Consider the following 17,093-nt stretch of genomic DNA (forward strand, 5'->3'; position numbering starts at 1 on the left):
CAACTCCAGGTCTAGAAGGTCTGGGGCTGAGGTCTGGGGCTGATATCAATCTTTCTCATCTTTCTGCCATCCACATCCAATTTTCTTTCTTAAACTGCAAACAGTTTCTTGTTTGTAGTAGTCCTTGAAACAACTACCAGTGCACAAAAGCAAGCAAACAAGGGCAAACAGGACAGCGAAAACCACTATCCTTCCTAATGCCTTTTTTTTTTGCCAGCGGACCAAATTAAATTTTGCCTTTTGGATCAAATGAATGGCATCTTTCTTATACCACACTTAGTTTTACGATTAAGGATGCACTTATGGTTTGCAGAAAGTTTTCCATCAGTGTGTAGTGGACAACATTTGACACATTCTTGTGGTGCAATGCCATGATGAGAGCCTGTCCTTACCTTGTGAAAAGCATTTGAAAAATTGTTACTCAAATAGCTGTCCATGTACACATAACAGCTGCTATTAAGAAGGGCTTAGATAAGTCAGAGCAGTCTGCATTATTTCCCCTCGTAAATTTTAAAGTAGAAGGTGTAACCTGTCGCTGTTATAAAACTCACCCCTGCTGAAAATGTTGGGATAGCTAGGGCAGGGCTTTTGCTCAATTGGAAGAAATTGTAGGCATCAGGCAGGATCAAGGCTAAACAATTTTTTGCACTGGGTCCCTAGGGTGCCAGGAATAGTACGTAAATCCATACATCAAAACAAAAAATAAAATCGGATGAAAACAGCTCCAGCGTATAAGGGGTGCGTAAATCCATGTATCATAAAGATTACACAATAAATGGAAAAGTTAATTGCTTGTTGAGCAAAATACAAAGCTCTGATATAGCCATGATTAAGAGCTTTGTATAACTCGAAACGTGTAAGGCGTTTGTTTTATCGGTTCCCTGTCTCTGCTTTCACCCCTTCACCTTTATGAATTTTGCTCTACCTTAACCCCTTAAGGACCGGGCTCGTTTTTTCTTTTTGTACCCTGTGGGACCGAGGCTGTTTTGACACTTTTGTGGTGCTTGTGATCAGCTGTAATTTTCTCCTCACCCATTTAGTGTACCCACATAAGTTATATATTGTTTTTTTCAGGACAAGATGGGCTTTCTTCAGATACCACTATTTTGATCGTATCATCTTATTTACTATAAAAAAAATAAAAAAAAACATGGTGAAAAATTGAAAAAAAAACACATTTTATGACTTTTATTTGAAAAATATTTTACTCACCTAAAAAAGCAAGTAAAAAAACTAGCTAAATAGATTCTACTACTTGTCCTGAGTTTAGAAACACCCAATGTTTTTATGTTTTTTTGCTGTTTTTTGTAAGTTATAGGGCAATAAGTACAAGCAGCGTTTTATGATTTCCAAACCTTTTTTAACAAATCTGGTCAGTCTGCCTCCATCTCCTCTTTGGAACATCTTTGAAGCCGGTTAACTCAATTTAACCCATTCAAACCATATATTTTTGAAAACTAGACACCCCAGGGTATTTCAAATGCTGGTATTTTAACCCTTTCCATGCACTAATTATACAACCACATTTTGTCAAACTTTGTAATAGTAATTATTTTTATTTTTTTTCCACACGAATTGTAATTTAGTTATAAATATAAAGGTCTTGGTACATGTTACTGTCAAACAACACTCCAATATGTGTTCAGCAACATCTCATGAGTATGGTGATACCCCACATGCATAGGTGTGTCAGATTGTTTGGCTGGTAAAAGGCTACTTTTGGGACATGCGTAATTCAGGTGGTCATTTGGTCATTCTGCCTCTTTATCCTCTTTGGAACATCTTTGAAGCCGACTACTTCAATTTACCCCATAAAACCATATATTTTTGAAAACTAGACACCACAAAGTATTTCCAATGCTGGTATTTTAACCCTTTTATGCATGAGATTCTACCACCTGCCTTTCCCAAAATTTAATTTTGTATTTTTTTCCACACAAATTGTACTTCAGGAATGAATTCATAGCTCCTGGTATGCGTCACTATCAAACAACCCCCCAATGTGTGTTCAGCAACATCTCCCAAGTGCAGTGATACCCCACATGCATGTGTTTGTCGGGTTGTTTGAGATTTAAAATCCCAGATTTGGGAAATGCGTTTTTTTCTCTATTTGGTCAGTCTGTACCTATGCCCTATCTTTGAGCCCGGCCACTCCAATTTACCCCATCAAGCCATTTTTATTAAATTAGACACCCCTTTGAAGTGATTTTATTTTAACTCTTTGTATGTTGAGATTTTTTTTAGAAATTTTAGCACTTGCTCAAAATAATAAACTTTATTTTATTTATTTTTTAAATTTTTATTTATTTATTTTTTACACATTTTGCTGGTACTGGATGGTTCCTCTGGTGACATCACTGCATAATTATTTTTAAATGTTAGCACTTTTTTTTTATATATATATATTTTACTAATCACATTGTGATTAGAAAGCTGGGCTCCATTGACTTGTATGGTTGAATGCAGTACCTGTATTCAACCTGCAAGTGGAGCCAGAGTTCTCTAGAGGGTCTGGAGACCATCTAGCGAACTTTTTCAACTTTATTATTTTTTTTACAGGGCGGCCGCCATCTTGCGGACAGTGAAGATCACCGGCAGTGGCGTCCTGGGGTAAGTGTTTGGTGTCGCTGACTGCCTCCTGATCGAGGCATTCCAGCGACACCATTGAAGTTTAGGAGGTGATCGTTGATCGCCTCCTAAACTCTTTTAAAACGGGCGTCTGCCGCCATACAATGTATGGCGGATGTTGACGCCCCGGGGAGGGGCCAGGCATGGCCCCTGATGCCGATCTCGGCGTTACTGAATGCCTAGATGTCGAGGCATTACAGCAACGCCGTTTAAGCGAAGAAAGTGATCGTTGATCACTTTCTAAGCTTATTTAATTTTTTGACGGTTCAGGACTGTCAAAGGTCGTTAAGTGACCGTTTTTCCATGACGGTCCTGAACCGGCAAAGGTCGTTAAGGGGTTTAGATATACAAATGATCTCATAAAATATGTTGGATGTTGTTGAATTATAAATTAATTAATTTATTTATGTTTGGTCCCTTTTGACAAGGCTTGGAGGTTGGCAGGCCCACCCCATACTGTTCCAAATATATCCTTCTCCGTTCTTAAAGCTTCTTCAAGGTGTAACTCTCTTCCTGAAAGTATAACTTTCTTTAGAGCTCTGTTTACATCAGGGGCACCTTTGGTATATGTTGTTATCCAATTCAGTGCTTCTTCCAATAATATGTTGTCGCTAGGTAGAATGTCATCAGCCAGCCCAATGTCCAATGCTTTTTCAGGGTCAACTCTGACTGCACCACTAAGTAGTTTCAGGGCATGTCTGCTTCCAATAAGATGGACTAATCGTGCAGCTCCTCCCCATCCTGGAACTAGACCCATCTGTTTATGAACAAATCTTATTTCACTTCCCTTGGCCATTAGTCTGCAACAAAAAGTAGAGCATGAACATATTTATATACTGTGTCATTTTAAAAAGTCACTCAACATGTTACACTGGTTACACTGTAATACCATAAAATGAACAAGTGCTACGTTTTAGATTTCAATACAATACACAAGTTTACGTATGCCTAGTAAACCTATAAAATTAGTGTTTATATATTACGATGGCCAAGGTTTATGAAGACTTGGCCACCACACCTATTTGATCTTGAAAAATATCCCATTCCAAATGCTTGGGCATTAATATGGAGTTGCACCACACGCTTTGTAGTTATAACAGCCTCTACTCCAGCTTTCCACAAAATTGTGTGTATGTGGGAATTTGTGACCATTCAGCCACAAGAGAAGTTGTGAGGTCCGATTGGTGTTCCAGTTCATCCCAAATAAGTGATAAGGCTCATCTCAGAGCACTGTGTAGGCCACACTAAACTTGTCAAACCATGTCTTCATGCACCTTGCTTTGTGCACAGTGGCACAGTTGAAACACCTAATCTCAATAATTAGGAGGGTGTCTGCATTCACTATATGACAAAGTATTTGGACACACCTCACAATTACTGAGTTTAGGTGTTTCAGCCACACTCATTGCTAACAGGTGTATAAAAATCAAGCCATAGGCATGTCATATCCATAGACAAACACTGGCAGTAGAAAGGGTTGTACTGAAGAGCTCAGTAACTTTAAACGTGAAATTGTTATAGAACGCCACCTTTGCTGCAAGACATTTTTTTAAAATTATGCCCTGCTAGATCTTACGGTCCACTGTATGTTCTATTATTGCTAAGTAGAAGCACTTTGTCATTACTGTCATGAAACAGGTTTCCATAGCCGAGCAGCTGCACCCAAGCTGAAGATCATTATGAGTATACGTTTCGGCTGGAGTGGTGTAAAGCACATTGCCACTAGACTCTGCAGCAGTGTGAATGTGTTCTCTGGAGCGTTGAATGGTTCGGCAAATGCCAGCAGTACACCATTTTAAGCAAGGTCATTCCAAGCTGACATTCTGGCTACTTCCACGTACAACACTGTTTTACTTTATAGACAGCCCAACAAAGGTTTTATTGGAAGTATATCAACATTTTTCCATACAACTCATATAGAGATTAATATGTAAAAATGGCTTGACATCAATCAGCAAAAGAGGAACCTACCTTTTTTGTTTTATGAATTCAGCTCTAAATAATGCTGACTGAATTGTGCTTAAATATTAAAATAGTACTATTTTTTTAAAATCTACCTGTCAGAGACTGGGTCCATACAGACAACTGTAATGACCCAGAGTGGAATTGAGGAGATATTGTGCAGTAATGGAGTTGGACAGGGCCTGTTGCAGGACGACTGCACTCTCCTGGGTGATGAGCACCTAGGGTTGTGTGGCCACATACCAGCGCCCTGACATAGCAGCGGATGTTGTCCAGAACAAAACAAAGTGATATCCTGCAGGCACCCTGGAGCTCAACAGAGAAATGTGCAGGATTCTGCAGCCTGGGAGTAGGGAAGATAAGCAGAGTAACAGCAGAAACATAGCAAGCAAGGGGGACCGAGCAAGAAACACAGCCAGACAAGACATACATGGTACAGGACACAACAGAGGACAGGGAAATAAGGCAAGGAACACAAGGGATGGAGTGAGGAGCCAAGATCCTCAGATGCTTCCTTTAAGCAAGGATAGGATATCTTAACTGGGACGTGGGGAGTGGGGAGTGGAACTGAGATCCTCAGAAGATTCAGGGAAAAGAGGGCAAAGACACATAAAAGACTGGCACACCTAAATACAGGACTAGCCTAGGACTATATAACAATTGGAGATTTAGCCACATCTTATGGCCATAGTATGCTTAGCCCACCACTATGCCAAAGTACTCCAATATTCGGTGGATCCTAGCACTAAATCCGGCCTACTGAATTACTAATAAGCAGAAACTAAACATTACATCTAAACACAGAACCGAGAAGGACATACCTTAGCTGAAGTTAAGAGCAGGACTGAAACAAAGTATCAGAAGTAAAGGGCAGAGCACAAGGAAATCCAGGGATGGATAACAGCAACGGGGGAAATGTAGCAAGACAGGGGAAACTAGAGATAAGCAGCTCCACAGCCTGAATGGGGCCTGACACTACCCTACACAGTTTTTGTACAGTCAACTCCTATGTTTTATTGTTTCAAAGAAATATTTTATATAGGTATGCACCGAAATGAAAATTCTGGGCTGAAACCGAAAATTCAGCATTCACTTGGCCGAAAGCGAGAATGACCCCCACCTTTTAATAAAAAAAATAAATAAAAAAGCACACAAAAATTCAATAACAATATTAATATATGTATTAATAATATAGTAATATTGTTATTGAATTTTTCTGTCTAATTTTGGTGTGTTACTTTTAATAAAAGTGTGGTTAACACATCAAAATTGGACAAAAAAAAACAATATTGCTCGATTATAAGACGACCCTGATTATAAGACGACCCCCCAAAATCTGAATATTAACTTAGGAAAAAAAGAAAAAGCCTGAATATAAGACGACCCTAAAGGAAAAAAGTTTTACCAGTAAATGTTAATTCATGTAAACTATTTTTTTTAATAAAAGCTATGATTGAGAAAAATATTTTTTTTGTTTTTATTTCCTTGTATTTTCCAACCTGCCCCCAGTTACGCACATCTGCCCCCAGGCTTGCCACACCAATATGGCACTGTGGCCCATGATATGCCTTTTAACCCTCTATATGCCACTGTGCCCCATGGTATGCCTTTTGACCCCCTATGTGCCACTCTGCCTCCAGAAATGCCTTATACCCCTATATCCCATTCTGGCATTTAGGGGGTTAAAATGCATATTATGGGGCAGAGTGGCATATAGGGAGGTATAAGGCATTCCAGGAGGCAGAGTGGCATTAAGGGAGTTAAAAGGCATTATATAGAGCACTCTGCCTCCAGAAATGCCTTATACCCCTATATGCCACTCTGGCATTTAGGGGGTTAAAAGGCATATTATGGGGCAGAGTGGCATATAGGGAGGTATAAGGCATTTCAGGAGGCAGAGTGCTCTATTAAATGCCCCCTTAACGCCACTCTGCCTCCTGAAATGCCTTATACCTCCCTATATGCCACTCTGCCCCATAATATGCCTTTTAACCCCCTAAGTGCCAGAGTGGCATATAGGGGTGTAAGGCATTCCAGAAATGTCCTACACACACACACACACACACACACACACACACACACACACACACACACACACACTTACTTACTTACTTACCGGTGCTTCCAATTTCCTGCTGTATTGCCGGGGCAGCGGGTTGACGTCTCATTCCGCGGCAGCCGGGAGGAGGTGGAGTTGGCAGCGGGGGTTTGTATGCGTCCGTCGCAAATACCTTCCCCGGCTGTCTGGAACTCTGGAACTCTGATCTCTGACAGTCGGGGAAGGTATTTGCGACGGACGCATACAAACCCCCGCTGCCAACTTCACCTCCGGAAGCACCGGTAAGTGCGTGCGTGCGTGCGTGCGGGGGCGACGATAGGAGGATCCAGGTCCCCTGCAGCGGTGCGGGGGATCTGGATCTTAGTCTCCTAATCAGACCTCTATTTGAGGTCTGATTAGAAGACGACCCCGATTATAAGACGAGGGGTATTTTTCAGAGCATTTGCTCTGAAAAAAACCTCATCTTATAATCGAGCAAATACGGTACTAATCATTCACAGATATTCATTAATTCTCTTAATCACGCATACTCGTTCATAACCCTCGCCCTGCTGCTTCCCTCTGTGTTGCTCGCACTCTGCGCGAACAACTTATCTTGTCCCACCCAGGGGAAGAAGGAACGGAGCATAGTCATGTGACGTGCATTCAAACAAGAGACGCGGAGGGCGATTTATTTCTATTTTTATTTCAGCATTTTGCCGAAAATGCCCTTTTCGGACGATATATTTCGGCCACAGATATATCAGTGCATCCCTAGTTTTATAGCATTCATATGTTTCACAGTGTTATCAGTTACTACCTATTAACCTTCTGTATAGATACAGACAGATATGTAAATAGTAATTACAGGGAAAAGAAAAAATGTCGGTGCGCTAAGCTAGTCACAGGCTCAAATAATACAAATGTATAATACGAGGCCTACCAAACAGGTGTAAGCATGCTGCAAAAACAGTGTATTGGCTGTACAATGTATACAAAAAACAAAAACTGTATGCGCTTCTTACCCTAATAAAGTTGGCAACAAATATATAAACATAATATAAATGAGAGGTTTTGGTTATATGAATTGGCCAAAGCATAATTAAGCTCACCCGCCACGTCAAGGCACACTCTCAATAGGGTGAGAACCTACTCTCACCTCCTACATAGTGGGCACACAAAGCAGTTTATACTGCTACCAAAACCTTATTAATGTGTTGGGGGAGGTGCAATTAAACCTCCTCCCTATTAACCCCTCGACAGCAAGCTGCAACCAGACTAATGAGGAGCCAACAACCTCAAATATGTGCAAACAGGGAAAAGAAAAAATGTCGGTGCGCTAAGCTAGTCACAGGCTCAAATAATACAAATGTATAATACGAGGCCTACCAAACAGGTGTAAGCATGCTGCAAAAACAGTGTATTGGCTGTACAATGTATACAAAAATAGTAATTACAGACAACAAATTGGTTTGATCCGTGATATAATGTTTAACCCTTTCAGTCCCCTTCAGTCCCCAAGGTTTAACTAATGGTAAAAATGACAAAAAACGCTCGGGTCTGAACGGCGTAAAATCCAAAGTACATACCGTATTGGTTTATTCTTGTGCTCGACTGATTTCAGTAATAGCATTTGTTTCATTTGCCTAGGGTCCACTTAATATATTGATTGCATTGATTTATACACAACTGACTATACTGAACTGGAGCAGTGGGCTCAGTGCACAGTAAATAATAATGGATTTTTATGTTGACCATGGTGACCTTGACAAGAGCAGAGCCTTTTAAACTGCTGTTTGAGCATGGTAGTAATGATTTATAATTTGTAATTAACATCTCACGTAATTATGATTACAAAATACAAATATTTGTTGTTGTCTGTTTTAAGTGTTATCATAAACAGAGAAAAGGTAAAACTATTTTAAAAGGTGTTTCTTGACATGATCTAAGATACTTTATTACAGTCTTATAATGAGCTTTCTCCATCTCAAACTTTTCTAAACAATGTGTGCCCTAGAAGCTGTGGATATAGAGCCCTCTGGAAACCACGGCACAGACATTGTTATCCATGCTGTTTTGGGATGGGCCATTTACAAGATAGATTTCTCGTCTCTCCATTGATCCACTGCTACACAGTTCTACAGAATCAACACATGCCACATATAAATAGCCCTCAGGGCCGGCCCAAGACATAATGCCACCTGGGGCGAAGTTTGAAATGATACCCCCCCATGCCGATGCCGCTGCTCATTATCTACCCCCTCCCTTTGTAATTCACTTACCTTTCAGCAGTCCTGCGGTGAGTCTCCCTGCTCTGCCACGGTGCGCGCTGCTTTAACGCTGAGTGCCGGAAATGACGTCATATTCCGGCGCTCTGCATTACAAGCCAGCACCGAGACCGAGAGCAAAGTGCCGCCTCTCCAAAAGTGCCGCCTGGGGCAATTGCCCCACTCTGCTCCATGGTAGGGCCGGCCCTGATAGCCCTTTACTTATGCTTTATTATCATGAAGTTTTTCATGAACAAAAAGGTAACCAACCTGAAATCGCAAGCAGTGCAGAGCTCAGCTCCTCCACCTAGGGCTTTTCCTTGGATTAATGCTGCACTAATAAGTGGTAATCTGGAAGAAAAAAAGCTTGTGTATTGTGATTTTCACCTAAAAAGTTAATATTCAGATTTTGGGGGGGTCGTCTTATAATCGAGCAAATACGGTACATACCATATTTCAACTCTTTCACTTTACTATTCAATGCTAGCAAGTGTCTCCAGCGTGTTTACTGGAGGGCTTTGCTGGCCCTGCATAGTTCCATTTGGTGAAGTGATTTTCAAGAAAAAGTAATCATGCATTATACAAGCTCATGGGGTTGGACCATCATTACTATGTTATTTAGCAATTAGCATGATATGTAGGCTTGGATAATAAAGCTAAACAATTGTGAATTTTAAAATGTTAGCAATGCCTTTTTACATAGCAAATAATAAGAAGTCATGTTACCTCTGCAGTCTTGTCAGTGTGTTCTGCATTAGCATGCACATCATAATACCTTCCTAAGGACATAATAAAATATAAAAAATCATTCCATGTTTGGTGTGTACTCAATGTTATAGTAATACAATTAACACTTATTATGGCTAATTTGCCAGGGATGTACAGTGAAAGAAAGACCCGTCTCCCTGCTAGAATACACTCAGTCTGAAGCTTGTTTTACATTTCAACACCATAGGTCTGCAGAACCACACTTCAACAGCAGTCAAGGTGAACTTAACTAAAGTCTTCTGCTCCACGAAAGATTGCCACAAAGTATTTTCCAATGAGCACTGTGGGAAATGTTACACAACATACCCGCCATCTCTCCAAGTATCACAAGTGGTGGTGGTCTTGTAAACCGTAGTCAGCTCTTTACCCAGCAACAAATACAACCCAACTCTTATAATAAGGATACTGCTAACCAGACAGCAATGGCCCAACGATACTCAGCCCATGATTATAGGCTGTGCCATTACATTTAGGTGCATTTGAAAATAAGAGTCTGATTTAAAATAAGATTGATTATAAGCTATAAACCGAGACTGATGAAACCTTCAATTATTGGGCATGTTGTACCGTATTTGCTCAATTATCAGACAAGGTTTTTTTCAGAGCAAATGCTCTGAAAAATACCCCTCGTCTTATAATCGAGGTCATCTTCTAATCAGACCTCAAGTGCTGCCGGCACTTACACCGGGCGTCTATCACCGAGCGCCGGCGAATTTGCCGGCAGCAGCGGAGGTTGTCTACGCGCACAACTTCCCCGTCTGTCAGAGAGGAGAATTCCCCTAATTCTCTTCTCTGCCAGTCGGCGAACGTCCGCTCGATGAACGCAGACAAACCCGCTACTGCTTGTACTTCTGCCGTAGATGCCACTCTGCTTCCCTGATATGTCTTTAACCCCCTATATGCCACTCTGCCTCCAGAAATGCCCTTTAACCCCTTATATTCCACTCCGTCCCATGATATGCCTTTTAACCAGAGTGGCATATAGGGGTATAAGGCATTTCTGGAGGCAGAGTGGCATATAGGGGGTTAAAAAGCATTTCTGGAGGCAGAGTGGCATAAAGGCGGTATAAGGCATTTCTGGAGGCAGAGTGGTATATAGGGGGTTAAAAAGCATTTCTGGAGGCAGAGTGGCATAAAGGCGGTATAAGGCATAGCAGGGAGGCAGAGTGGAAAGCCTGGGGCAGATGTGCATATGGGAGGCAGGTTGGCAAATAAAAGGAAATAAAAACAAAAAAATATATTTCTCTCAATCATAGCTTTTATTAAATATGAAAAAATAGTTTACATGAATTAATGTTTACAAGTAAAACTTTTTTCTATAGGGTCGTCTTTTTTTCCCTAAATTAATATTCAGATTTTGGGGGGTCGTCTTATAATCAGGGTCATCTTATAGTCGAGCAAATATGGTATTTATGATTTAAAAAAAAAAAGGCTTATACTTTAAGGCAACAAAATGCATGCATGAACATATGAACGATTAGCTCCAAATGCACTGGAATGTAGGGATACACTAGGGATGCACCGATACCATTTTTTGAGACCGAGTACAAGTACAGATACTTTTTGTAAAGTACTCACCGATACCAATTACCGATACCAAAACGGAGGCGGGCAAAACGGAGCGACACTGACACTCTGGGATCAGTCAGTGAATCAGCATTGGTATAGGAGCTGGGTGGCGAGCGAGCGGCACTTGACTGACACTGACTGCGGCAGCATACGCTCGCTCAGTGATTCAGGCAGGGTATCGGAGCAGTTTGCACGAGTACAAGTACTCGTGCAACTGCTGTGTATCGGCACCGATACCAGTATTGGTAACGGTGCATCCCTACCCCAAACCTATTAATATTGTGCACTACCAAGGATCAAGCAACATGTTATACAGGCCTCAAGGACTGGAAATGGAAATCACTGCCAAAACTACATTTACAGCATAATGGATATTTTTTTATGTGTTCTAGATTATCACATTACATTTAATAGAGTAAGTCACAAAGCCAGTGCAACATTTGAATAAGATTATGGCTTGTCACACTTGCCTGTGGGTTGGAGATAGCTTTAACAGCATTCAGATCAGAGCCAGAGCAGAAGGTGTTCTCAGCTCCATAAACAATGAGTCCTTTTCCAAGCTGCCAATTTTCCAGATCACTTATCCGTTCTTCCAACTGTATCATCATTGTTCCTGCGATACAATTAAACATCTGTCCTCAAATCAACAAAACCAGAAACAAGCAACAGACACAGAAGCGCCATAGAGCAAGTCAATCATACATATATCTAATTAATATGAAAAATAATGGGTCAGCAAAGTCAATAGATTTATTGTAAATGTAGATAATGAATCTTGTATGAAAGACTGTTGACAGTAAGGCTATAAGCAAGGCAGCAGAGTTTAAAACGTCTGCCTGCGTGTACTGTGAGTTGTTCTTGTATGAATGCATGTCTATGAGCTCTGTAGGTTTGTGTGTGGATGCATATCTGTGAGTGCCTGTCCCTGACTGTTGTGAAATGTATGTCTGTAAGTTGAGTGCTTTGAGTTCATGTTATTATACCTCCCAACAGTCCCCTTTTTGGGAACTGTTCCAGGTGGCATGAGCCGGTTGAAAATATCCTCTGATCCGCCCTGAGCATCGCAGAGAGATAAAAATACATAGCCTCTTTGTAACGCTAGCTAAACTTATCGGGTATGGTGAGTGGGTGGCCTACTTCTGGGGCTCGCTCTACCCCTCCAAGCTAGTTGCTACAAACCCAAAGACAGGTGTCCCAATTTACACCAGGTATACAAATATGGCACTGTCAAGTGGGACCATAAGACAAGCTGTTAACTGCATGGTCTCAGTTGAGCATGCGTAAAACATTTTACTATCTACAGTGGCAAGAAAAAGTGAACCCCTTGGTATTGCCTGGTTTTCTGTATTAATTGTTCATTAAATGTGATCTGATCTACATTTGAATCACAAGTATAGACAAACACAATGTGCTAATAACACACAAACAATGATATTCATACATGTCTTTATTGAAACATGGGAAAATAAGTGAACCCTTGGATTTAATAACTGATGGAACCTCCTTGGGCAGCAATAACCTCAACCAAATGCATCTGGTAGCTGCAGATCAGATCTGCGTAATGTTTAGGAGGAATTTTGGACTATTCGTCCTTACAGAACTGCTTAAGCTGGGCCACTCTGGAAAGCTTTTTTTTTTTTTTTTTTAAGCAGATTTACTTCGATTTTTAGGGTCATTGTCCTGCTGTATTACACAAATACTACTGATCTTCAGCTGGTGGACAGCCATCTTGACATTATGCACTATGATACCTTCATAAACATGGGGATATATTGTCCCCCTCAATGATGGCAAGGTGTCTAGGCCATGGGCAGCAAAGCAGCCCCAAATCACAATGCTCCTTTCACCATTGGGATGATGTTTTGTTTTCATGTGGGTATGCAGTACACGTTTTAATGCCATACGTAGTGCTGCATGTTCTTCTCAAATAATTGCACCTTTATTTCATCAGCCCACGAAACTTTTCCCAGTAGTCTTGTGGAGTGTGAATGTGCTCTTTTGCAAACTTCAGCAAAACTTCAGGGATGTTAATTTGGAGAGGAGCGGCTTTCTCTGTGGTGTCCTGCCATGCACTCAATGCACGTTTGGCATATGGTAGATTCATGAACATAGATTTTAACCGGTTCCAAAGATTCCTTCAAGCCTTTAGCTGTTACTCTAGGTTCACCTCCTTGAGCATTCTGTGTTGTACCCTTGGAGTCATCTTGGCTGGGTGCCCACTTCTAGGCAAAGTAGCCACGGTACTAAATTATCTCCATTTATAAACAGTTTGCCTGTGTAGTGACTGTGACGGAACCCTCCATCATTGGGGCCCCTGGAGAGGCCTGAGAGCCAGCCTCCTCCCTTCTGACTATGGGCCCTGGCCTTGTAAAGACTTCTGTGTGTAGGCACAGGGGGCTAGTTTCTACTGATTTCCCCCTGGTAGAGGTTTTACCATATTTCCTAAATATGAGAGACTCTGAGGACTGTGGAGTGCTGATATTGATTTGGGGCTTATATTTGCCTGGAGAGTCAGTGCATTGGAGTGAGCCCAGTTCTTGTTAGAGCTAGGAAGCAGCTATTGACGGAGGTACCTAGTCGGGGTACCAGGGGGTTCCGTGACACTGACGAATATGTAAACACTTTGAGATTATTTTGGAACCCTTTCCAGCTTTATGCAAATCAACAAGTCTTGATTTTAGGTGTTCTGATATTCCTTTTCTGGGAGACATAGTTGAAGTCAGCAGATGCTTTTTGAGTGTTTCTGTATGTCAAAGTAGCTATATAACACACCTCCAATCCCATTTTATTAATTGGACTCCAGTTTTACTAACTCCATGTCACGTACAAGTAGTTAGGAGACACCGTGGTCAGGTAGGACTCCAGGACAGAACAGGTATAACAAGCCGAGGTCAGGATTCCAGAGAGCAGGATAGTCGTATAACAGAGCCGAGGTCAGGATTCCGGAGAGCAGGATAGTCGTATAACAGAGCCGAGGTCAGGATTCAGGAAATCAACGAAGTCAGACAAGCCAGGATCATACACAGGAATACAGAATCAGGAAACGCTATCTGGGCACTAGCACAAGGCATAGACAACCAACAGAAGGCAAGGTCAGATAGAACTGAAGAGGTTTAAATAGAAACCACAGAGGAAGTTCAAATCTCCCGCCAAACCTCATGACGTCACTTCCAATGACCGGGAATCACCACCATGATGAGTGTGGCGCAATCTCCCTTCATATATGCCTGCAGTTCGGGAGTTCACCACCAGAGGCCGAAGTGCCGAAACCGGACGCCGTGTTCCAGGAGGTCTGCCTCTCCTGCGCGGCAGTCCTGTAGACGACGGCGGAGGCGGCACTGTGTTGGAGGGAGGTCTCCCTCTCCTCCGTGGAGGATCCGGTGCCCGTGCGTTGGAGGGGGGTCTCCCTCTCCTCCGTGGCGGCTCCGGAGGTCGTGCGTTGGAGGGGGGTCTCCCTCTCCTCCGTGCCGGCTCCGGTGCTCGTGTATTGGAGGGGGGGTCTCCCTCTCCTCCGTGCCGGCTCCGGTGCTCGTGTATTGGAGGGGGGTCTCCCTCTCCTCCGTGCCGGCTCCGGTGGCCGCGTATTGGAGGGGGGTCTCCCTCTCCTCCGTGCCAGCTCCGGTGGCCGCGTATTGGAGGGGGGTCTCCCTCTCCTCCGTGGCGGCAACGTGGGAGCCGGGGGCAGGTAAGTAACAGTACAGACTTAATTTAGCTTTTGTTAAAGAGATTAGCCTAGTAGTTCACATACTTTTTCCAACCCACACTGTGAATGTTTGAAAGATGTATTAAATACAGACAAGAACAATACAATAATTAGTTTACTTGTTAAAAGAGTTTGTTCCTTATTATAACTTCGATGACGATCATATGATTTTAAAGAAAATGTATACATAAATGCTGATAAGGATTCACTTACTTTTTCTTGCCGCTGTATATACCAAACACAATATGCATATTATTCAGATTTTCTAGAGAGAGTACCTGTGAACGCATTCATGCGACTTGGATTATTTATACACAGCTCTGCAATACCATTATCGCCTTTATGGAGATTTATAGATCCTCCTGGGAACTGTGCAAGTTTCACCTTAATTTCCGCCTCATTGTAGCCATGGCTGATGCTGTAAAGGGAATGCCGCCTTTGATGGAGGCATATTACCCTTCTTCTAGTCAGTAAGCCCCTCCAAAAGGAAACAGCCATACCTGGAAATCAAGAATACAAGGTAATATAAATACAAATGTGAATGAGTTAACTCTTTAAAGCAATTTTGGTTAAAGGTTATACCTTTATTGGCTAATTGGTGTATAATGAATTACAAGCATTTAAGACTATCTAGGTCTCTTCGTCGGGAATATTATCATAATATGCCTGAAGAAGAGACGTAGATAGCCATAGAGAGAGACTGACATGGTACAACTCTATACCTTCAACTCCTTAAAGCCGTAGTAAGGTCTAAAAAAATGTTATAGAAAAAGGAAGGGTTATGTGGGTACAATTCTATTTTCAAAAGACTAAGGATTAGCAGGCAACATTTTCTGTTGCCTGCTAACAGAAGATTTTTATTAATATTATTTCTAGTGATTTATATAATGCCATCAACATCTTTTTCCTTATTCTTTTTCTGGTGTAACTACTGAAAATGAAACCAAATGTTATATTATAGATGCATAATAGTTGTAGATAATGGATCCACCTTAAATAAGGGTTAAGGTTTTATAACATAAAAAAACATAAGGTTATAACAAATCTTCCATCAAATTCTGTATTTTGATCATGCGATGTATGCCTGCTAATTCACTAAGTGATGTGACATTGCAGTCTATGCCATAACTCAATGGAGTTTATTCATCAATCACATTGATTTAACTATCCATTATACAGAGTGAGACAGAATCTTGCCACAGCAATAGCTACCTATTTGGACTTTCATAATGTAAAGTGAAGTTAAAGGGACACTCCAGCCTTTACATGATACCCGTGTGGCCCCTTTTTTTTGCGGCATCCCCCTTGCAAATTAGTGTCAGGAAACAACTCCCACTGAAATCAATGGGAGTTATTTCGGGGCACAGACCCCCACCTGTCGAGTGAAAAGAACGAATCACACGAATATTATAAAGAATGCTGTTATTAGCCTTTATTAAAGAGTTCAAATGGGGGAATTGCGACCAGTTGCACAATTAATACTACAGTGACCTTAACACTGAGCTGCTCAGCCCAATCCGACTCACCTCACTGCATCAATGAAATCGCTCCGGGTAGAAACCGCACCCAGGAAATACAGTTCCCGGTACACACTACGTGTTACTGTTCACTGCTGTGTTCTTACGAAACGGTTTATTACGGCATCATTACACAAATCGTGTTTAGGAATTCACAGAAAATACGGTATTATCAAAATAATAACCAGGAATAGTTTATCAAATGATCTAATGTATTTAAATTAGTATTAGATAAATGTGGATGGATTAGGTTAAATATCATTATCAAATATATTTTATTTAATAATTTCCCTGGGGTATATATCAGTAACATGGGATGTAAACACGTAATTAAATTACTATTACCGTATATCGTTTATTTATCATTTATTTGTACTTCTATCATATACATTGTATACGTCATGCTTGTTTGTATGTAACTGTAAATATGAGGTCACAGTAGAACAAAAGAATCTTTTGATCTATAAACCCAGGATTTTAAAGACTGGTGTAACTTAGCACTAATATGCAATTACATATTATGGCCACTAGGTGGTGGACATGAAGCCAGCTACAAATTGTGCGACACAAAGGATGTATTCTTTTTTTTCTAGGGTGGGCCCGGTATAAAATATTAACACATTTGAACTGAGGTTCCTACA

The 17,093-nt window shown here is 41.3% G+C and overlaps 1 protein-coding gene across 2 annotated transcripts; it reads right to left on the bottom strand.

The window, feature by feature from the left end:
- Window positions 1-3,004: 3,004 nt before the first annotated feature.
- ECHDC1 (ethylmalonyl-CoA decarboxylase 1) lies at window positions 3,005-16,609 on the bottom strand. 2 transcript variants are annotated; one of them, XM_053461187.1, is made up of 6 exons: window positions 16,462-16,609; window positions 15,214-15,435; window positions 11,703-11,845; window positions 9,622-9,674; window positions 9,166-9,246; window positions 3,005-3,428 (listed from the first exon to the last, which is right to left on the bottom strand). In XM_053461187.1, the coding sequence occupies exons 2-6, from the start codon at window positions 15,431-15,433 to the stop codon at window positions 3,029-3,031; spliced, it is 897 nt and encodes a 298-aa protein (XP_053317162.1). In that variant the 5' UTR covers window positions 15,434-15,435; window positions 16,462-16,609; the 3' UTR covers window positions 3,005-3,028. The 2 variants fall into 2 exon arrangements, with proteins under 2 accessions (XP_053317162.1, XP_053317163.1); XM_053461188.1 differs by having other exon boundaries at window positions 9,622-9,670; window positions 11,699-11,845.
- Window positions 16,610-17,093: the final 484 nt, after the last annotated feature.

The sequence above is a fragment of the Spea bombifrons genome, chromosome 3 (genome assembly GCF_027358695.1).
Source record: "Spea bombifrons isolate aSpeBom1 chromosome 3, aSpeBom1.2.pri, whole genome shotgun sequence".
NCBI classification, from domain to species: domain Eukaryota; kingdom Metazoa; phylum Chordata; class Amphibia; order Anura; family Pelobatidae; genus Spea; species Spea bombifrons.

Coding starts and splice junctions, on each gene's coding strand:
- ECHDC1 (XM_053461187.1), bottom strand. CDS start 15,433: ATGGCTGTTTCCTTTTGGAGGGGCTTACTGACTAGAAGAAGGGTAATA. Junction 9,247..9,621: donor ACACTGACAAGACTGCAGAG/GTAACATGACTT, acceptor TTTTTCTTCCAG/ATTACCACTTATTAGTGCAG. Junction 3,429..9,165: donor TGCACTGCTTGCGATTTCAG/GTTGGTTACCTT, acceptor TTTTTGTTGCAG/ACTAATGGCCAAGGGAAGTG.